Source organism: Pelophylax lessonae, assembly GCF_965119305.1.
Source record: "Pelophylax lessonae genome assembly, chromosome: 4".
In the NCBI taxonomy this organism is placed as follows: domain Eukaryota; kingdom Metazoa; phylum Chordata; class Amphibia; order Anura; family Ranidae; genus Pelophylax; species Pelophylax lessonae.
The window spans coordinates 508,174,774-508,197,818 of NC_138771.1; the positions used below are offsets into that span (position 1 = coordinate 508,174,774).

Below are 23,045 nucleotides of genomic sequence, written 5' to 3' on the forward strand. Positions count from 1 at the left end.
CGTGTAAAAGCAGGCGTCCCAATACTTTTGACAATTTAGTGTATGTGATGTTAGTTAAGGCTATGTTCACATGTCAGCATATCGATCGTGGGCAGAATCACCGCGATTCTGCCCGCGATCCGGAAATCATTGCAAATCGTGGGACGCCTGTGCGTTGCCCGTGATTTGCAATAGCACCCCAAACGCTGTGCGATGTTGCCGCGATTTGTGCCTGGCAAATCGCGGTAACATCACGCAAAAAAAAATTGCGGGACGCATGACGCCCAAAAAAGGTACAAGCGTCCCGCTGCTTACATGTACATGATCCAGCCTGCTCATGCTGGCTGCCTGCAGTAAAAATGCTGTGGGCGTTCGGGCAAGTGGTTAAAAAAGCCTTTGTTTTACTTGTAAATACCTCTGAAAATCTAGTTTAAGAATATAGCTGAAATATATGTATAGCTTTGCTATCTTATAGGAAAGTAAACAGCAGATATGGAAATTACTCTGGTCCATAGAGGGTGTACAGGTGTGAAAGCTGAACTGCTAAATATTGTGCAAGGTACAAGTATGTCACTGACAATTAACTGCAATACAAACCTTCAAGTTCTGCTTAATTCTCTCTGGCTTGAAGCTTTTAGCAAGGACAACAATGTCTTTTTGCAACAAGTGCTTCATCGCCACCTCTGCTGGACTTCGGCCATGTTTTTTAGCAATGGCATTGAGTACAGGGTCTTCTAGCAGGACAGGTGCACTTTGATCAATCCTGAAAGAAATATCATTATCCTTAACATGCAACTAAAGGCAAAACTTTGGTCATTTTAGATAATATAGAAGGATTATAACCCCTGTCACTTTTTTGCCATCTGTGTGCTATTTGGGGAGATTAAACTTAATTTCCTGTCCCCATTGGAAGATTGCTGTTTTGGTGACAACCCAAAATTTGGGATTTTCATTTGCTAATATTTTCAGTCATAATGATCTCTGGGACACACAGAGGGGGTGAACCTCCCAAACAGGGTCAGCAATAAAAAACTGATAGGTGTTCTAGTCTCTCTCCACGTTATCCAAAAAAAAAAAAAAGTTTTGGCTTTAGTTCTATCTTAGGGTGTGCTTGACCTAATTTTCCTGCATGCAGACATTTTACCCCCTTCTAGCAAAATAGCACTGATAACATCATGGAATATTCTAGCTTTGATATGCCAAAATACTGCAAGACTAGATGCCTAATGAAATGCAAAATCAGCTTAAAAGTAACCTAGCATGAGATATTTATTCCAAGTTAAGCACATGCATGCTATATAGACAAATATTTATACAGTGCTATATAAAATCAAATAAAGTGACAATGTGCATCATATAAATCAATAAACTCACTTACAGTGCAATATATATTCCTCTTAGGTGCAATATATAATGTCAATAAAGTGCATTCAAAGTAAAGTGCATAAAAGTCCACTAAAATATAAATATAACCGTGGTTTAAAATTCAATAAAGTGCTTGATAGATGTTTCCATATAAAAGTGCAAGTGACACCACCACCGTTTAGCCACCAGATGGCCTCTCACCTCACTGAAGCATTAAACCAGCATTGAATCCTCAAAAAATGCCACTTCCTGGATCGATCTCTCACCATTCCATGGACATGATATGTGAATAAAGATAATGAGGCATCTAAGTGTACACTGCTATTATCCTTTAATTGATTCACATTCAAAGTAGAATTGCACTCACATGAATCAGCACAATGGGCTTGTGCGGACCGTACACACCAAAAACAGTAGCTGTCGGGAACCGTGCTGGTGGGTCGCCGCTCGTCCCACCAGCAGCGTGCCCTGGAGAGGAAGCGGGACTCGGAGTGACCTGACACGTGACCTGAGCGGCGGCGGTGAAGAGTAGTAAGTCTGATTGTCACTGTCACTCAACTCCAGCTGCCCTATATATACTGCTCACCCAGCTCCATCCTGCCAAAACCCCATAATTCCTGCCTACCCAACTCCATCCTTATTGCCTGCCTACTCGACTGCATTCACTAGGAATGCCTGCTTACTAAACTCCACCCTGCCCCTACTTCATACTGTTTCCAACCAAACTCCATCTTACCCTGACCCTACCTACTGCCTGCCTAACCAGCTCTTTACTACCAGCCTAAATCCATCCTGCACCCAACCTGTACTGCCTGCCTATCCAACTGCCCTATATACTGTAGACTTCTCACCCATCTCCATAGTGCCCCCACTCTATACTGCCTGCCTACTCAACTCTATCCTGCCCCCACCCCATACTTCATCCACCAAGAATGACGGCCTCCTTACGCAAGTCCATCCCAACCTGACCCTGTACTGCCTACCCACCCAGCTCTATACTAGAATCCTAAAACCATCCTGCCCCCACCCTGTACTGCCTGCCTAACCACCTGCCCTATATAGACCGCCTACCTATGTCCATCCTGCCTCCACCTCCACCTCATTCTGCCTGCCAACCCAATGCTATATAGACTTCCCACCCACATACCCTGTTCACTGATCTGTGCAACATTGCCACCCATTTTCACCCTGCCCACTTCCCTTATATAGCCTGCCCACCCAACTATATTCTGCCTCTGCATACCCTTTCCATTTCTGCCCACCTCCCATTTATAGAATATCCATCCACCTCCATCCTGCCCCTACAAAACCTGTCTTCCTGACTTCATCTTGCCTTCCTTCCCCTATATACTGTAGTGTGCCTATCCACCTCCATCCTGCCTCTACATAACCTGACCATCCATCTTCACAATTCTCATCTCCTTTATATAGACTGCCCACACACCTTCAGGCTGACCATCTATCTTTATCCTGCCACTTTGTATATTGACCCCCCAAAATAATACCTTGCCACCCCCGTTTTAAAAGTCTTGCTCCGCCACTGCTGTGGAGACGGGTGCAGCGGAGGGAGCCGACAATGGAAGCCCCATAGTAACTCTATGTGTGACGTCACTCCCCATTCATTTCACAGCTGTTGTCAGCTGTGCCCTCTGCACAGCCTCTGCCGCTGGAGACTGAATCGGCTTCAAAAAAGGTATGTGTCACGGGGTAACGTGGCAGAGCCTGACGTAAGAGGAGTGGCTTACGGGGTAACTGGCGTGGCACAGGTTCACCAGAGGTGCGGAGTCTAAGTGTTAGCCGGTTTTCACCAGGGCCCCAGATGGTAGGGATGGACGTGGCTGCTTGCTAACACCAGGTCGCGGTCCCCTGGATTCCCTGGTGGAGCCAGGAGCAGGTCCAGGACCAATAGCCGGTACCAGGACCAATAGCCGGATAAACAGATCAGGATCAGGCAGGAGAATAGTCAGGACAAGCCAAGGTCAGGGCGGGCAGCAGGTAATCAGAATCCAAAGACAAGCCGGGTCAGGTAAACAGGAACAGCAGAATATAAACAGGCACAGGATACAGGAGAGCTGATGATAACACAGCAATTACCTGGAGTGACTGCTGTGTTTAAATAGGCCGGTTTGGCGCCAATTTAGTAGCCTCAAACTATTCTGAGGTAGCCTCGAACTTATTCCAAGGTAGCCTCTGACTATTCCAAGGTAGCCTCTGAGTATTCCAAGGTAGCCTCGAACTATTGCAAGGTAGCCTCAAACTACTGCAAGGTAGCCTCGAGCTATTGTAAGGTAGCCTCGAGCTATTCTAAGGTTGCCTCTAGCTATTCAAGGCACCTCTTCGTACGCGCTTGCGCATAGGCATTCGCCGGTTAGCGGCGACAGTGCGCCTGCGCAGGGTATTGATTCTCTGACATTGCCCCCCTTAAGGGCAACCTCCGGGTGCCCAAAAAATTCCTTTTGTGGGGATGGTTGAGGAAAAAATTTTGGATTAAGTCTTGGGCATGGAAATTCTGTACCGGTTCCCAGGAGTTCTCTTCGGGGCCGTAGCCCCTCCATTTAAAGTGGAGTTCCGGCCACAAAATCGACACAGTCGATTTTGGGCCATCCGCTTGCTATAGCTCACCTGAAAAAGAAATGGGTAGTTAGGATTTTTTATTTTTTTTACTTACCTTGTAATTGCAGAAAAAAATACTCACCTTCCTTCCACTTCCTCCCTCGGCCGCACGGCCCGCGCCGTCACTTCCGCTTTGCAATGATTCCTGGGAGCTGAACGTCATCGCTCCCAGGAATCAATGCGCCTGCACCGGCCCCGACGTCAGTTCCGGTGCAGGCGCGTCATACCTTGCTAAACAGCTTCTGGGCATGCCCAGAAGCTGTGCAGGGATGATGCTGCAGACCCGGAAGTGAGGGTGGGGCCGGCGCAGTGCACCGTGGGGCCGAAGAGGACGCGGAAGAGGATCGCGCTGGCTTCAAGCTGCCCACACCTGAGATGGCAGCGCTGGAGAAGAAATTTTAAAAGTAAGTATTTCTTCTAAAAGGTAAGTGCGAACCGGGACAGATCAGAGGCTAGCCATTGTGGAATGCACTAGCCCTGACTGTCCCGGGGTATGTTCATTGAAATGTTTTTTTTGTGGCCGGAACTCCGCTTTAACCAAGTATTGTAACCGATTCCTCCGTCTTCTGCAGTCTAGGATGGCCTCCACCTCAAATTCTTTGTCCCCGTTGATGGTGACAGGAGAAGTGAATGGTCTTTTTTCTCTACAAAAAAGATCCCAGCTCCTGCCGGCGAAGTAGAGGGTCGGATGAATCCCTTCTCTAGATTCTCCATTACATAGTCCTTTAGGGTACCCAATTACCGTTCCGACAAAGGAAAGATACGTTCCAAAGGGATCTCGGCCCCCGGGAGTAACTCAATCGGACAATCATAGGGGCGGTGGGGGGGGGGGGTAGAGTCTCGGCCACTTGTTTACTGAAGACATCCAGATATTCATGATAGGGTACTGGGACAGAGGAACGTATCTCCTTATCAGTGTCCATACAAAGTAGAGTGCTAGGAGCACTATAGCGTACTGGCAGGCAATGATTGTGGCAGTAAGGGGACTGGAACTTGATGTCTCCAGAAGTCCAATTTATTTGCGGGTTGTGCTCTTGTAACCAGGGTAACCCCAGAATAACGGGGAACAAGGGAGAAGAGATGGCATCCAGGCACAACAACTCCTTGTGACCTTCGAGGGTGACCACAGGCAATGGAGGGGTTTCTTGAGTTACTGGCCCAGACTTGATGTGGGACCCATCCGCTAGGAGGATGGAGAGTCCTTGCGACTTGGGTCGAAGTGGGATGCGTTGTTGTGCAGCAAAGGTGAGGTCAATGAAGCAGCTGCATGCCCTGGAATCAATTATAGCGGTAACCGGGATCAGGCCTTCTGGAAGCTGGAATGAAATAGAGAGAGCCAGGTGAGTGGTATTGTTGCCAGAAACTGGGTAACTTGAGGGAGATATGGAAAGACACTTACGCATCTTCACTGGGTATGAGCGTACAAAGTGTCTGGCTTCTCCGCAATACAGACACAGATTGTTCTGACGTCGCCGTAAGCGTTCTTCTGCCGATAAGGAGGGACACATGAGCCCAAGTTGCATCGGCTCTGAAGTATCCGATTCAGGAGTAACCGGAGCTGCACTGCTGGGACGGGAACCAGAGGAGAAGGTGTGGACGGGATTAGGGACCCGTGGCATCATCCAGACCGGGCGGGTCTGCTGCGTGGACCTCTCTGCCCTGCGTTCACAGAGCCGGTGGTCTATCTGTATGGCCAAGGCAATTAATCCTCCAGGGTTTCAGGTATGCCACTCGGGCCAGCTCATCCTTCAAATTTTCTGACAGACCCAGGCGGAACTGATGTCGCAAGGCTGCGTCGTTCCAGTGAGTGTCCGTACTCCAACGCCTAAAGTCAGTGACGTAATCTTCCGTGGCTCTACGGCCTTGTTGAAGTGCGGTGAGCGCGGTACGCTGCAGATCTTCATACAACTGCGCCATTGCATTAAAGAAAGCGGACATGGTGTCCAGCTGGTTACTGCGCTCTTCAAGCAGGCGGTGAGCCCAGGACTGAGGTTCACCTTGAAGCAGGGATATGATGAACCCCACCTTGGTTGCTGTGACGGTACTAACCGTCACTATGGGTGACGGATCACCCTGTCCCTGGTTTGTAAACCCCTTTGTGTCATTTTCTTATGAGTTTGGGACATTGCATTTTATTTTCCCTTTATTCATCCTCTGAACAACTCGTGGCATTGAGTTAATGTAATGTAATGTTACAACCCCCCCCCCCCCCTCTTGTTTCTGTGTCTAATTGTGAGGACAATGGTCTGAGCTGAAGACATCTCTCCGCAGGGGGTGTGTATTAAGAGACTGTTTCAAATGTACAAATGTTCAGTTCCCATTGGCTTGTTCCCTGTTCCCTTCCCCCGCTGTGGCAAGGCTAAAGGGAGTTTCCCTAACTGTGTGTAAAACTGTTGTCTTGGAATGTAATAAACAGTTTAAGCTCTGCATGTTGAACCCTCAACACCTGTGTGGATTGTCTCGTGATTGAGGGGTTACGGGCTGGGTATGGCTTCTCCGCAGGCTGTGGGTGCGTTTGGAGGACAGGAGACACAGTTTCGGCGGATGTGCCCAGCTGGGGTACAAAGATCCGTTACAGTTGCTTCCAGGGAGAAGGTTCGGGGTTGCAGGGAGAAGTATAGCTCGCAGGTATTGTGGAAGGCTCTGAACTTGCTCCGATCCCCAGAAAACCTTTCCGGCGTAGGGACCCTTGGCTCAGGAGGCAGCATCACCACCGTTGGACCCGAGGGATGCCTGGAGGAAGCCATGGAAGCAGCAGAAACTGTAGGATCCGTGGAGAAGGTTAGGGACTGAACACGACCCTCTAACTGGGTATAGCCCTCCTGCAGAGACTTAACGGCTTGGGTAAGGGCCGCGAGATGCTGGCAGATGTCGTCCATAGGAGAGGCTCCTCTAGCAGGCTCAGTCAGGGCTGTGTTATACTGTCATGGGGTAACGTGGCAGAGCCTGACGTAAGAGGAGTGGCTTACCGGGTAACTGGCGTGGCACAGGTTCACCAGAGGTGCGGAGTCTAAGTGATAGCCTGGTTTTCAGGGATGGACTTGGCTGCTTGCTAACACCAGGTCGCGGTCCCCCGGATTCCCTGGTGGAGCCAGGAGCAGGTCCAGGACAAATAGCCGGATAAACAGATCAGGATCAGGCAGGAGAATAGTCAGGACAAGCCAAGGTCAGGGCGGGCAGCAGGTAATCAGAATCCAAAGACAAGCCGGGTCAGGTAAACAGGAACAGCAGAATATAAACAGGCACAGGATACAGGAGAGCTGATGATAACACAGCAATTACCTGGAGTGACTGCTGTGTTTAAATAGGCCGTTTTGGCGCCAATTTAGTAGCCTCAAACTATTCTAAGGTAGCCTCGAACTTATTCCAAGGTAGCCTCTGACTATTCCAAGGTAGCCTCTGACTATTCCAAGGTAGCCTCGAACTATTGCAAGGTAGCCTCGAACTACTGCAAGGTAGCCTCGAGCTATTCTAAGGTAGCCTCTAGCTATTCAAGGCGCCTCTTCGTACGCGCATAGGCATTCGCGGGTTAGTGCTGGGTATTGATTCCCTGACAGTATGTATACCGATTTCTTCTTTACAGGGCTAGATAGGTTAGTCTTAGATCATGGATGTCTGTAGATGTAGAGATTTTAGTTTTTGGGGTGGACTTCCCCTTTAATGACTCAACTAATTGTACAATTAAAAACTAAAAAAAGTCTTTACCTACTTGTAAAATCTATTTCTTGGAACATTACAGAGAACAGAGCCATAATATTCCTTAACTTGTAGCATGCCATACACCCCAACAAAGAGAGGGATCTCAGTGTCCCTTGATGTACTCCAAGAAATGGATTTTACAGATAAGTGCAAGAATCCAGTTTTCTTTCTATCATGCATCTGGGGACATACAGCCGCAATATTATTCCTTACACATAGGGATGTCCTAGAGCAATGCATATGAGGGGAGGGAGATATAGCCACCACTGACAGCCCAAAAATAATCTACACAGCAGCCTGTAAAAGTCTTTGACCAAATCAGCACCCTGAGTTGTTTCAAGATCCACCTGGTAAAACCTTGAACATTGAAGACCAGGTTGCAGCCTAGCAGACCTGAGCCACTAAAGCCTGATGGCAGATAGCCCAAGAGGCATCAACCTCCCTGGCAGGATGAGCCATCACTGGAAAATAGTGGAACTTCCCTTTCAAACCATAGGCTTGAGAGATAAGCTGAGAAATGCAAGAAAATAAAGGACTAGAACTACATGGCCCCACTTTTTAGTCCTAATGGAAGGACAAATAGAGAGTATGACTGCCTAGTATACAGGGAAAGCCGAAACCCTCAGCATAAAGGCCAGATAAGGTCGAACAACCACCAATCATGAAGTACCAGAAACAGCTCACTGCAAAAAAGAGCCACCAGTTTTTACCCCTGAAGTAATTCCAACCAGGAAAACCACCTTCAGTGTCAACAAATATAAAGGAAGGTCTTGCATTGACTCAAATGGCGGTTTTTCCAAACTTTTAGCACCAAGGTGAGATGCCCTGGAGTAAACGATGACCTGACTGGAGAAAAAATCCATGTGACATCTTGAACAAAGGCACACACCAGGGAATGACAAGTGATTAGCTTTTGAAAAAAAAAACGACCAATTCCGAAATCTGTCCCTTGATCATACTCTAGGCCATTCTCATATCAACCCCTGACTGATGAAAAGCACACTTGGATGGACTTGTGTCTTTTTTCAACCAGATAGGACCAAAACAGGGAGCAATGATCCCACTGCATCACCAGGTCATATTTTGCCAATGTCTGAGGATCCCTTGACTTGGGAACAAATCTGTCAAGTCTTGCATTGACCTGAATGGCAACAGATCCACATCTGGCCTGCCCCACTCCTTCAGTGCCAATCGTTGATGGCCAAGGAAATCCACTTGTCAATTCCTTACCCCCTGGGCACTAGACTGCAGACAGAGTAAGAATATAGCAGTCTTCTCAAGACACCCTCTTCTTGGGCTGCCCAGCTTCTAGTGCCCCCCCCCCCAGAAGATTTATACATGCCACAGCCATGGCATCCAGTACAACGTCCAAGCCTGTTAAGCTGGCATCCATCATCAGCACCTTCCAAGAAAAGGGGAGAAAAGATTTCCCGCTTCAACCTTAGGGGACACATCCACCAGTCTAGAGACCAAAGGTAATGAAATGTAGGGACATTGGAAAGGCCAACAACTGGCCCTCCTTTCCCATGCTAACATATGATTCTGTTGTAAAGTTCTGAAATGGAACTGAGTAAAAAACAACTCCTCGAACAAGGCCACCATCTTCCTCAAGATTCTCATACTGAGATGAATTGAGGCATACCTCAGTGTTCTAATTAAAAATGCTACCTGATTACTTAGAGCCAGGTATCTTCCTTGATGAAGAATCATCTTCATCTTGACAATGTCCAGAAGCAAACCCAGACATACCAAATACTGAGCTGGCACCAAAGCAGACCTCTGGAGATTGAGAATCAGCAAACCTCTTCAGAGAGTGCATTATGAAGGATGCGGTGTGCTCCAGATGCTGAACAGACTACTCTCAGAGAAGCAGCTCATCTTCCACTCTCTTCCACAGCCCTGTATTACAATGCTAGGAATTTGGCGGGGCTATCTTATATACTGGGGGGCGTATTCACTACTGATTGGCCTCTGGACCCCCTAGTCACTCCAATCACATTCCTGGCATTCTCCTGCCCCCTCAATTGGCTTTTACTGATGGTTCTGGTCCAATCACGGGCTTTTAAAGCCCATTTCCTGTCCCATTGCATTTTGGTCGGTTCTGGTTGCCGAATTTCCGAACTTTTTCAGCAAAAAGTTCGGAATTCGGCCGAATTTCGAACACCCAATGTTCGGGTCGAACCGATGGTCGACCCGAACCGTTTAATCTTCATCTGACAAAACCTAGTAATATGACATGCATCTCTTATCTTATGAATGTCTCATGATCCAGAATTTAGCAAGCAGGAGTGACTGATCAATGTGAGGTTCTGTTTGGCTGCTTATGTGGACCAGTCAGAAGACAGCACACTTGCGATGGTGGTTTGAAACTAATGTGATTTCAAAAAAATGTCCAGATCAGCTGGGGGAAAGGGGGTGGGACAGATAGATTTATAACCAAAATCAAAAGTGGACCTTTAAGGAACTTTACAAGTGTCCATAAGAAAATTTCCAACATTCCTTGCTGGACATTGTATTCTGACAGTGGGAATCAGCACTGATTGAGAAAAGCTTTCCAGCATGTTCCTTTGGCAGTAGTCGATCCCACAGTTGACTTCTGTTGAGTGGGGTGACCACACATGGATTGAAAATTCGACTGGCCCCTGCTGATCCAGCAGAATTTAATTCAGTCTTTATACTGTATTTTATCCTTATATCATCACAAACCGTTGTTCCAGTCTTGAAGAAGAGGGGGTGGTCCCTTCCCCAAAACGTATTGGCTATAGCTGATGCTCTTAATCACACGTGTTTTAAAAAGAATTTCACACAAGATGAACATTTGTATTAGGCATTCCTAACCACACACTTTAAAGTGGTAATAAACTCTTGTGTGCCATTTTTACCTACTTGTATGCTTATAATAAAGCTTACCTGTAGGTTAAATGAATACGGTATCTCCTAAACGTGCACAGTTTAAAAGATATTCCAGTGAGCAGCAGCCGAGCATGTCACCTGCGCATGTGCTCTGAATAAAACGGCATACCCATGCTGTTCCTTCAGAGCTCTGTGCCGTGCCTTGTGTTCCCGCACCATGGCCTGGCCAGTCAAACGGCCTGGAGCCCGCAAACCTAGAAGGAAGACCGGGTGAAGATAGAACCACTGTCAGCGGTGACAGCGCGCCACTGGAGGGCTTTCGTTTTAAGGTAAGCATTTTATGCAATGTATACTAGCACATTATAATATTACCTTGCAGGGGAAAACATTTTTTTTTTTTTTTTATTTATTTATTTTTAGAAGCTTTACTACCACTTTAATGTTATGCTTGATAGCAAAAAAGGCAAAACCTGACAAAAGTGTAATATTAAAAACTATATCTGATATTAGGTCCATCATATTTTTATATGTTAAGGGAAATAAAAGCCACCAGTGTAATTGCTTCCTAATGGAATTCTGACCTTGAGCTCAAGAGGGCTGTGAATGATGAACAAGTCCATGTAATCCAGATTCAAATCCTTCAGAGATCTCTCAAGTGCCGGACGTACCAAATTGGGGAGATGAAAAGTTATCCAGAGCTGGAAAAAAAAATATTACTCATTTTTGCATAAGGATTGTATGGTTCTGTGTGTATACAATGGACAATCTAAGGCTTTGGCCTAGTTAGAAAGTTAGGGGCACCACCTTAGACTTTGTTCCTGTTGAAATCATAAATTACATGCTCCTGCTTTATTGAAAGAGTGTGCTGAGATTAACGACTTTGTGCACACGTCATATGTCTTATGAGCTGCGCTGTGCCACTTATTTAAATTTTTTCCCCCAGCTGAATACCCCCCCCTTTTCCCCCCCACTTGAAAGAAATTATCATATGTAAGATGAACTAAGTCATTATGCGTATTGAGGACCCCCCCAAATTAAATATATATATGGAGGCCCGCCTCCAAACTATTATGTATAGTAAGGAGTTCCTGAATGATTATGGTATAGTGGACCTCCATGATAATTATGTATAAAGAGGACTCCACAAACACTTATGCGTAGGAAGGACCCCCAAAAGATTATGTGTATGGGGGACACCCAAAACAATCATGAGTGAGGGACACCTGGAACAATCATGAGAATGATGGACACCCAACACAATATTGTGTATCAAGGAGTCCCCAAATTATAATGGGTATGGAGGACCATGAAAACGAATATGTGAATCAAAGAATCCCTAAACATTCATATTTATGGAGAAACCCCCAAATGATCATGTGTATGAAGGACACTTCAAATATTCATGTAAATGAAGGACTCCCCAAATGATTATGTGTATGGAGGACACTCCAAACAATAATGTGTATCAACGAGTCCCAAGTTGAACGTGTGTATAATGGATACCCTAAACAATTATGTGTATAAAGGACACCTCAATCAATTATGTCTATGGAGGACCTACAAACAATTATGTCTATGGAGGACCTACAAACAATTATGTCTATGGAGAACCCACAAACAATTATGTCTTTGGAGGAACCACAAACAATGATGTCTATGGGAGATCCACAAACAATGATGTCCATGGAGGAACCACAAACAATTATGTCTTTGGAGGAATCACAAACAATGATGTCTATGGGAGACCCACAAACAATGATGTCTATGGAGGAACCACAAACAATTATGTCTATTGAGGACCCACAAGCAATTATGTCTATGGAAGACCTATAAAAATGATGTCTGTGGAGGGCTTACAAACAATTATGTGCATGGAGGACCCACAAACAATGATGTGTATGAAGGACCTACAAACAAGTATGTATACGGAGGGCCTACAAACAATTATGTCTGTGGAAGATACACAAACAGTAATGTCTATGGAGGCTGCACAAACAATTATGTCTATGGAGGATGCACAAACAATTATGTCTATGGAGGCTGCACAAACAATTATGTCTATAGAGGATGCACAAACAATTATGTCTATAGAGGATGCACAAACAATTATGTTTATGGGTGATGCACAAACAGTAATGTCTATGGAGGATGCACAAACAATTATGTCTATGGGTGATGCACAAACAGTAATGTCTATGGAGGATGCACAAACAATTATATCTATGGAGGATGCACAAACAATTATGTCTATGGAGGATGCACAAACAATTATATCTATGGAGGATGCACAAACAATTATGTCTATGGAGGATGCACAAACAATCATATCTATGGAGGACCCACAAACAATTATGTCTATGGAGGACCTACAAACAATTATGTCTATAGAAGATGCAAACAGTAATGTCTATGGAGGATGCACAAACAAATATGTCTATGGATGATACACAAATATGTATGTAAAGCAAGGACATTCATGTGTATAGAGAACATCCCAAACAAAAATGTGTATTAAGGGGGCCCAAACGATCATGTGTATGAAGTGAAGGCCCCCCAAAAGAGCATATGGATGGGGGTAATACATACATGATCGTTTGGGATGGAGGACCCTCCAAACAACAATATGTATGGACGACCCCCAAAACAATTATAGGTATAGAGAAGCTCACCCAGATATTTATGTTTATGGAGGACCCACAAAACAATTATAGCTAAAGGGAACCCCCACAAACCTTTATGTGCATGGAGAATGATCGTGTGTGGAGGGTACTCCAGTCTGCAGAAAACAAAAAATGGTCAACCTGAATTATTTTTTGCTTTATTCACCATAAGTTCTGAGATAAGTCCTACGTTGGGAGTGTCTGAAAAGAGCATAAACAAGCTTGTTGGGTGCATTTGTGTCATAGTCATTGCAAACTACAATCCTTTCCACACCATTCCTTGACTAGGGTTTGTATGATAATACTACTGTGTGATGTATACCTTTTTTTTTTGTTATATAAAGGTTTAACAGTTACCTTGCTGGTGTAGAATACATCCTCTCTCTTCACTGTCCCATCTGCAATCTTTGCATTGATTGCACGACCGACCTCCACTTCATTACTGTACATAAATGCAGAGTCGATGTGACGATATCCAACATCAAGGGCCACTTTAACTGCTTCTTCTGCCATGGACTTGGGGAACTATTAAAAAAAAAAGGGAAAATATTATAAAATATTTTACGCTTTCTGTATATCATAATAAAGCATATGGGAATATTTCATGTATACCACTTGAAGTCACTAGGTGACAATTGCTCTAAATTATCCCAAAGGTGTTGGGTCGAGGTCAGGACTCTGTGCAGGCCAGTCAAGTTCCTCCACCCCAAACTCGTCATCCGTGTCTTTATGGACCTTGCTTTGTGCAGTTATGGTGGAACAGGAAAGGGTCAACCCCAAACCTTTCCCACAACGTTGGGAGCATGAAATTGCCAAAAAATATCTTGGTATGCTGACACCTTGAGACTGGGTTCACACTTAATACGGATGCGGCTCACAGCAGGGGTCCGGTGCGTCTCTGTTCTTCGTTTCAGGGAGGAATCGAGCCCTAATTTTTGCCTGAATTCGGACCTGAAACAGAGCCAAAGATGCACAGGATCCTGTGCAATCCACTCTGCAGCCGCCACAGGGATGTAGGAACCAGTGAGAGCCGAACACATCCCCCTGTCATGTGAATTGGAATGCGGGGACACCTACCACAGTAACCAAGCACAGGTTAGGCACACATTTAACTCTTTGATTGCCCCTGATGTTAACCCCTTCCCTGCCGGTGTCATTAGTACACTGATAGTGCAAATTTTTTTGTACTAAACACTGTATTAGTGTCACTGGTCCCCAAAAAGTGTCAAAATTGTTAGTTAGTGTCCGATTTGTCCACTGCAATATCATGGTCCTGCTATAAGTCACTGATCACTGCCAATACTAGTAAGAAAAATTATTAAATTAATAAAAATATTTCATAGTTTGTAGACGCTATCATAGTTTGTAGACGCTATAACTTTTGTGCAAACCAATCATTATACGCTTATTGGGGTGTTTTTTTTTTACCAAAAATATGTAGCAGAAGAACATATTGGCCTAAACTGATGAAGAAATTAGATTTTTAATTTTTTTTTATTGGATATGTTTTATGGCAGAAAGTAAAAAATATTGTTTTATTTTCAAAATGGTCACTCTTTTTTTTGTTTATAGCGCACAAAATAAAAACCGCGGAGGTAATCAAATAACACCAAAAATAAGTTCTATTTGTGCGAAAAAAGGATATAAATTTTATTTGGGTACAGCATCGCATGACCACACAATTGTCAGTTAAGATAACGCAGTGCCATATCGCAAAAAATGGCCTGGTTATGAAGGAGGGTAAATCTTCCAGAGCTGAAGTGATTAGCTGAAAAACTGTTCAAAAACGGATCAATGTGAAGGGGTCCTAAGAGTCAGCTCACACTAAGGCGACACGACTCCTTACTACTTCGGGGACGACTTGTGCATTACCATGCACCACGACTTCGGAGCGACTTGCAGGGACTTCACATAATGGAAGTCTATGCAAGTCGCTCCGAGGACGCCCCGAAGTAGTACAGGACCCTTTTTCTAAGTCTGAGCGACTTGTGTCGCTCCTATTAGAACGGGTCCTGTAGCGGTCAATGGACCGCGAGGGAGCGCGACTTGTCAGGCTGACAATTCGACTGACAAGTCGCGCTAGTGTGGACCGGCTCTTACTGTGTTTCGGTTAGGTGGAGGTGGATCCATTAGAATCTCCGAACCATAACATAACAAATGAATCTGAAATGTATTTAATTTAATTTGTTATGTTATGATTCAGAGATTCTGATGGATCCACCTCCATCTAACCCAAACAGAGTGCATAAGTAAATAAGAATCAATACAATTAGCGCAAACTATCTAGTGTTTTCTCACCACAAAAATGTTAATCTGACATAAATACAGTGTAGCGCAACTTAAATCCAAACATAAACTATATAAGTCCCAAAAATTGTTGAAAATATTCCAACAATGTGAATGTGTCCACTTGTTTTCAAAGATTAAAAATTTCAGCGAAAATGATGACGTTATGAATAAACATGAAAAAACATAAAAAAACACCCAGTCTTCACTCTTCATGTATAAGTGCAACTCCTCCACCAGACAAAGTGCCTGCTCACCCCAGTGCATTAAACAACTCACTGAACTGCCAACCAGATAAATCTTGTCTCCTCCTTGCTTCTCAATAACCCTGTCCTTTGCCCAAGCGACTTTTCCCGTTCAGTTTATATATACAAATATATTGAGGTTCCCCTTTGGGCGGGACTTTTTAGGCACTGTTTGATCAGAAATACAATTCTTAATTTTTTTGAAACTTTATTGAAAAAATATGATACAAATGAATAAAAACAAATAGGCAAGTTGATTAATACATTACATGTACAGAGAATCTAAACCACATGACCCCCGGGTAATCACCCGACGCGTTTCGGAGTAGAAACACCAGACTCCTTCTTCAGGGGTGCCCGCAGAGGGTGGTCTAAATGTAATTAGTATATAGATAAATGTGTTATACACAGAAATATCGAATACATTAATGTTATAAAAACAATATCAAAACGAGGTTCAAAACACTTACATAGTTCACTGTAATGAATGAAAGAACTTGCCTGCCTTTGAAGGCTAAAAACAAGAAATCAGTGTGCCCACAATCGCCTGCTGGGGTGCCGTGTGTGGATTCTAGATGTTGAATCCGGAAAACCAAGGAAGGTCTTTAGGTATCACAGTGTTCGAGATTGCTTGCAAACCAGACTCCTGTTAGGAGGCTGGGTGGGAGTAGCTGAAACCCAAAATTGGGCAATCCTGCTGAGCAAGAGTTCAATAATTAGAGATGTAAATTGTGTCCGGAAATCAGAAAACAGAATGGAAAAGAAAGGGGGGGGGGGGAAAAAGGGGGGAAGAAAAGAAGACCAAGGAAGGAAGGGGTGAAAAATTGATTATTGTGGTAGCTTCAAAAAAGACCCCAACAAATGGTGTTTGTGGGTTTTCTATAGCCTTACAAGAAATCCGATCATTAGCATGAACGGTGAATACACAGTTCATTTCAAAGAATAAGGGTATAATATGGGGTTAAAGAAATCCCAAGCATACAATCTAAGGATTCAAAATACAGGTATAACTCCCCAATACCAAGGCTAAGGTTTCCAAGGAAAAAGGGGAAAGGGGACTTGTTGCTAAGATCAGATCGCCAGGCTAATACTGAGTTCTCAATATGAAGATTGTATGTCAAAGTTACCTTAGAGTTCAGTTTTCCGGGCAAAGAAATCCACAGTGGCAGAGTAGATGTTGTATCATGTTCGGCAGAGGAGCATATGATTCCTGTGCCGAGCATGTGAGGTATATAAAGGAGTTGCCGATCAGCTGAGAACAAACCCAGCTGATCGGCAATCCCATTCTTCCGAATGGAGAAATCTTTAAGCCCACGCACTTTGCCAACTGCCGCACTCACGGGGTGGTATATTTACTCCTCTGTGAGTGCGGCTGTTTTTATGTTGGTAAAACGAAATTAGATTTTACAAAACGTGCATGTAGGCACATTAAAAGTATGAGAACCTGCGATCCAGATCTTCCTCTCGGTCGTCATACCAGCTTGGTTCACGCAGGCAGGTTCCCAGAAAATCTAATTTTTGATTTTGGATAGAGTCCACCCCAGCTCGCGAGGAGGGGATTGGAACAAGACCCTCCTCCAACTCGAGCTGCGGTGGATCTACCGTTTAAAGGCAATGGAACCACCAGGACTCAACGAGATGATCTCGTTCAAACCATTTCTAGAAGGTTTTACATCTGGGGGCATGGAAAGATAGCCTAGTACCATGGTGTGGCTTCTTTCTCCTCTCCTTTTCCCCTTTTCTCCTCCCCCTCCACTCCCTTTCCTAGTTTTTTTGATTCTTTCATATTTTACAGGGCCCCATTAAGATGCTATACTTTTTCCATTATCCCCCCTCCCCTTTTCCTTCCCCCTCCCCTTCCCTCCCCCTTTTTATTTTCATACATCCTCAGTGGCTCATTAACTTGTTCTACAATTATTTATGTACATTCATGTGTGATTACATATTTGTGCCAATTCTCTGTACACAGGTATGTCAGCCTGCCCACATAGCTAAGCTGGAGACAAGACCGTTTGCTTTTTATATATATGTTCTATACATCCAAGATACTATGGCAATGTCATTTAAGTATATATACACATATACACTCAGAAAATCTTTTTTCTTTTGTACATCTTTTTTCATTATAGGACACAATCCACCCACACAATGTGGGACACCGAGTTTGCTTGATGGAGAAGGCTATATCTCCATCTATGCTTAGTGGCGCTCGCAGTCTCGGCAGCAGCCTAATACTATCAAGCTCACTTCGTGAGCGTATGGCGCATGCCCAATGGACCCCGCCATGCGTTCCACGCAGGCGGAAGTCCATCACCGTGTCGGTGGGACGCAGAGGCCGGTCCCACTTCCGCCGGATCACTTCCGGTTGGGGGCGGACCCGGCCTACGTGACCCGGGAAACCCTACCGGCAACCAGCTGCTGCGAATTGCCGATCAGCTGGGTTTGTTCTCAGCTGATCGGCAACTCCTTTATATACCTCACATGCTCGGCACAGGACTCATTTGCTCCTCTGCCGAACATGATACAACATCTACTCTGCCACTGTGGATTTCTTTGCCCGGAAAACTGAACTCTAAGGTAACTTTGACATACAATCTTCATATTGAGAACTCAGTATTAGCCTGGCGATCTGATCTTAGCAACAAGTCCCCTTTCCCCTTTTTCCTTGGAAACCTTAGCCTTGGTATTGAGGAGTTATACCTGTATTTTGAATCCTTAGATTGTATGCTTGGGATTTCTTTAACCCCATATTATACCCCTATTCTTTGAAATGAACTGTGTATTCACCGTTCATGCTAATGATCGGATTTCTTGTAAGGCTATAGAAAACCCACAAACACCATTTGTTGGGGTCTTTTTTGAAGCTACCACATTAATCAATTTTTCACCCCTTCCTTCCTTGGTCTTCTTTTCTTCCCCCCTTTTTCCTCCCCCCCCCCTTTCTTTTCCATTCTGTTTTCTGATTTCCGGACACAATTTACATCTCTAATTATTGAACTCTTGCTCAGCAGGATTGCCCAATTTTGGGTTTCAGCTACTCCCACCCAGCCTCCTAACAGGAGTCTGGTTTGCAAGCAATCTCGAACACTGTGATACCTAAAGACCTTCCTTGGTTTTCTGGATTCAACATCTAGAATCCACACACGGCACCCCAGCAGGCGATTGTGGGCACACTGATTTCTTGTTTTTAGCCTTCAAAGGCAGGCAAGTTCTTCCATTCATTACAGTGAACTATGTAAGTGTTTTGAACCTCGTTTTGATAATGTTTTTATAACATTAATGTATTCGATATTTCTGTGTATAACACATTTATCTATATACTAATTACATTTAGACCACCCTCTGCGGGCACCCCTGAAGAAGGAGTATGGTGTTTCTACTCCGAAACGCGTCGGGTGATTACCCGGGGGTCATGTGGTTTAGATTCTCTGTACATGTAATGTATTAATCAACTTGCCTATTTGTTTTTATTCATTTGTATCATATTTTTTCAATAAAGTTTCAAAAAAATTAAGAATTGAATTTCTGATCAAACAGTGCCTAAAAAGTCCCGCCCCAAGGGGAACCTCATTATATTTGTAGTTCTAGTTTGGGATGTGGCACTCAAGGGATCACTCCACATGAACATAACGTTTTCAGTTTATATATAGGGCAAAATCGAGCATAGACATAGCGTACTTTGTATAACAACTTTATTAAAATACCCTGCTCTAAAATCCACTTACAAGATCATAAAAACAGTAGCGCTTAGAAACAATTGCCCCAACCGTCTCACCACCAAGTGCGGCGCGATCCCGGCGTGACATGACAGACTCATGTTTATTCATCACGTCATCATTTTCACTGAACTTTTTTATCTTTGAAAAGTGGACACATTGTTGGAATATTTTCAACAATTTTTGGCATTTATATAGTTTATGTGTGGATTTGTGTTGCGCTACACTGTATTTACTTAAAATCTTCTAAAAATAGCTTCCAAAATACAAATCAATTCGGAAAAACAAATATACGAAATGAATCAGAATATACAAAACAAATACCGAAAACAAATCATTCTAACATATTGAAAATTACTAAACAAAATTATTAACTTAACAAAACTAAACATATTTTTCTCTCATGCACATTTCTAGTTATAAGTGCTAATTATGGTTCCCATGCATTGCACTGATGATGCCCAAATAGCCTGAAACAACTGTATGCAGTTTGGAATAAATACAGCAGCTTCATAATATTAGTGTAGCGCTTTTTTCAGGCCTGTGGCCGGATGTGGGTCTGCCATTGTTGCCGGTTACCTTTCCAGCCCATGTGAGCTGTGGCCCTGGGTGTGAAGACTGAGACATGAACCACTCCGGTATCTTTGTGTTGTTATTTTATTGTAGATAAAAGGGGGTGGGAGAAGGGAATGAGTGGGATACTCCTTTAGGCTTCAACTATATACACTTGGGACTTAGTTCCTGAAAAATGCCTGTTGGCGCTCCCTTAACGCCAGCCGGCGCCAGCCAACGCCCACTATCTCTGAGAACACTCTGTAACTTAAGAGAAGTGCTGAATCCTCGACTTGTAGTCCAGAAAATCCAGGACTGTGGAATTGTAGAACCAACGACACTGTTATACTGCAACAAGTCACTGAATACTTCCCTCCTGCCTTGCTTTGGCTTGAGGAAGTATGTTGTTGAATCCTGTCAAACTGTACATTCCAATTGCCACACACTGTACAATTTAGGGCCCAATAGTAGGTGCCCCCTTTAGTCTTGAATTCTTTGGGGTTCACTATCTAGGCACCCCCCTCTGTAACTTCAGGGTCCTCAACCTAGGTACCCCCTTTCAGCTAGCTGGCACTGGATCCCAGAACCTCTCTGAATTCTCAGGCAACACTCCGAGACATCCTCTTCCCTCAGACAGGAGGAGAGACAGCCGCACTCTCCATCCTGGGACTCTGCTCCCGCCAAAGACATTGTGTCATGTGCCACCCCCAAACTTATACCCACTCCCAGAATCCTTTGCAGCACAATCTGCCTTCTGGGATAGTTATAAGCCTGGATGTTTCCCCTGATTGGGTTTCCTCCACCTCCCTATGAGAAGCCTCTCACAGGAGCCAGTGGGGAAACTCCCCCTTCAGCAGGCATACCTGGAAACCAGGACACCCTGATTTATAAATCACAGCCCTGCTGTTAGGCAGACAAGGCCCACTATACCTTTACCTAGCACCTACCTGTAGGGTGCTACATTAGGTTTTATGCGCACAATACATCAGTGCTACTGGATGTGCATCTTGCCAAAAGGACATAAAGGAATTATTTATTTGTACAGCCCTACAAGAGATGGATGATGATGGCTTTCCCACGTATCTACGTGCTTGGGACCTGTATTTGTAACACACACTTTCCGATGTTCAAAAAGATAAAATACTCTACCTAACTCATGTGTCATCCCTTTCCTCTAGAATCACAGAGATGAACTTCAAACTTCTGTCACGTTGGCACTACTCCCCTACTCGTTTGCACCGTCTGTTACATGACTGAATCAACCCTCCTGCTGGCAGAGATGTGGAATAACAGCCTGTCGTGCTCAAATCTGGTAGTCCTGTCCCCTCATACGCCCATACTGGCAGGAAATGAAATCTCTCATTTTAATCATTACTGACATTTCATTACCTGACAACCCCCAGGTCATACTTTTTCATGGCTTCTAGGACTCTATTAAGATCTATAAACGTTCCATTATTCCCCACTTACTCAAAGCAGCTAAATCCCTGGTTCCCCTCTGTTGGAAGAAACAGGAAGTTTCAGAGTACTGCCGGTTTACTGGAGTGGAGTCAGCAGACAGGTGGCGCTCGTGAGATGTTGCAGGTCTACAATAGTGCCAAGACTGGAGTGTGGTTGGAGGAAGCCGAGGTCAGGAGTCAGGTGGCTATCGGAGCAGACATGGTTAGGAGGATAGCCGTGGTCGGGAGCCAGGAGGGTATCAGAGCAGACATGGTCAGGTTGATAGCCGAGGTCAAACACAAGAAACAGGCAGGAGACAGGTCAAGTACAAGCTGGGCCAGTAACAGGAGACAGGAATATCACGAAAATAATATACTGGAGGTGCCGAAGATCAACCAGCAACTGTAATCACTGACAGGCTTCCTTATTAAGGCCCACTGGCACCAAAACTAGGCTGGGGGCATGCATATCTGAGTGCCAGTGCACCTGCGTGGTCTGGCGTGCGTATTGATTATGCACCATTGAGAATTCCTGCGACCATTTGAAGTACCACCAGAGCTGCCAGGTCATTGAGCACTTCTATTGCTGTTGATGCCCTGACAATTATGCTTATTCATCTCTCGTGTCCAAATCGGGTGGTCCTGTCCCCTCATATGCCCATACTGGCAGGAAATGAAATCTCCCATTTTAATCATTACTGACATTTCATTACCTGACAACCCCCGGGTAGTACTTTTTCATGGCTTCCAGGACTCTATTAGGATCTATAAATGTTCCATTATTCCCCACCTCCTCAACACAGCTAAATCCCTGTTTCCCCTCTGTTGGAAGAAACAGGATACCCCTCCAATGAAACAGTAGTACCAGATTGTAGATCATATCTGCGCAATGGAGGACCTTATCTGTGAAGTCTGCAATACACAATCAACTTTCACTAAGATTTAGGCATGTTGGCTAGATTTCAAGTCCACCCCTCGCTATGCTACAATAATGACCACTGCTTAGGACTTTTTAACTTTGTGCCGTAATGTTTTCTTTTTTACTACACACAAATGAGTTTGTTCTCTTCAATTAGCACTTTATCATTTTTGCCCCATGGTTGGTACTTTGTTGTATCCTGACTAGGGATCTCTTCCTATGGTACGACGCTACACCTGTCTCTTCTCCTTGCTTTTTTGTTTCGTCTCCACCTTTCCTTACCTCTCTCTACCCCTCTCTTCGACTTTTCTCCCCTCTGCTCTATTTTAGAGTAAAAAATACCTTAGATGTTATGTTAAACTTGTACCTAAATGCAGGCTACTTGCATGTTTTAAGAACAGTTGTATTACTCTTTGTGGAATTTTGTACCGAGTGCTGGAGGCGAATGGAGAGAGGGCTTTCCTTGCAGCTAAGTTCCAGACCCCCTGAGGGTGAAACAGGAGGGGTCAGGCCCAAAGTAGCATGGGTTGCTTGCTGGACTGTGTGCAGGAAGTTTCAGAGTACTGCCAGTGTACTGGAGTGGAGTCAGCAGACAGGCGCTCGTGAGATGTTGCAGGTCTATTATAGTGCCAAGATTGGAGCGTGGTTAGAGGAAGCCGAGGTAAGGAGCGAGGTGGCTATCGGAGCAGACATGGTCAGGAGGATAGCCAAGGTTGGGA

General features: G+C 44.6%; 1 protein-coding gene across 1 annotated transcript in view; it reads right to left on the minus strand.

The window, feature by feature from the left end:
• Window positions 1-23,045, minus strand: part of LOC309552735 (prostaglandin-E(2) 9-reductase-like) — a 107,567-nt gene that overhangs the window by 65,917 nt on the left and 18,605 nt on the right. The window contains exons 2-5 of the mRNA XM_082253656.1: window positions 13,527-13,694; window positions 11,091-11,207; window positions 9,299-9,435; window positions 577-742 (exon numbers count right to left, since the gene is read on the minus strand). Coding sequence (XP_082109782.1) covers window positions 577-742; window positions 9,299-9,435; window positions 11,091-11,207; window positions 13,527-13,694 — 588 coding nt within the window. The remainder of the gene's footprint in view (window positions 1-576; window positions 743-9,298; window positions 9,436-11,090; window positions 11,208-13,526; window positions 13,695-23,045) is intronic.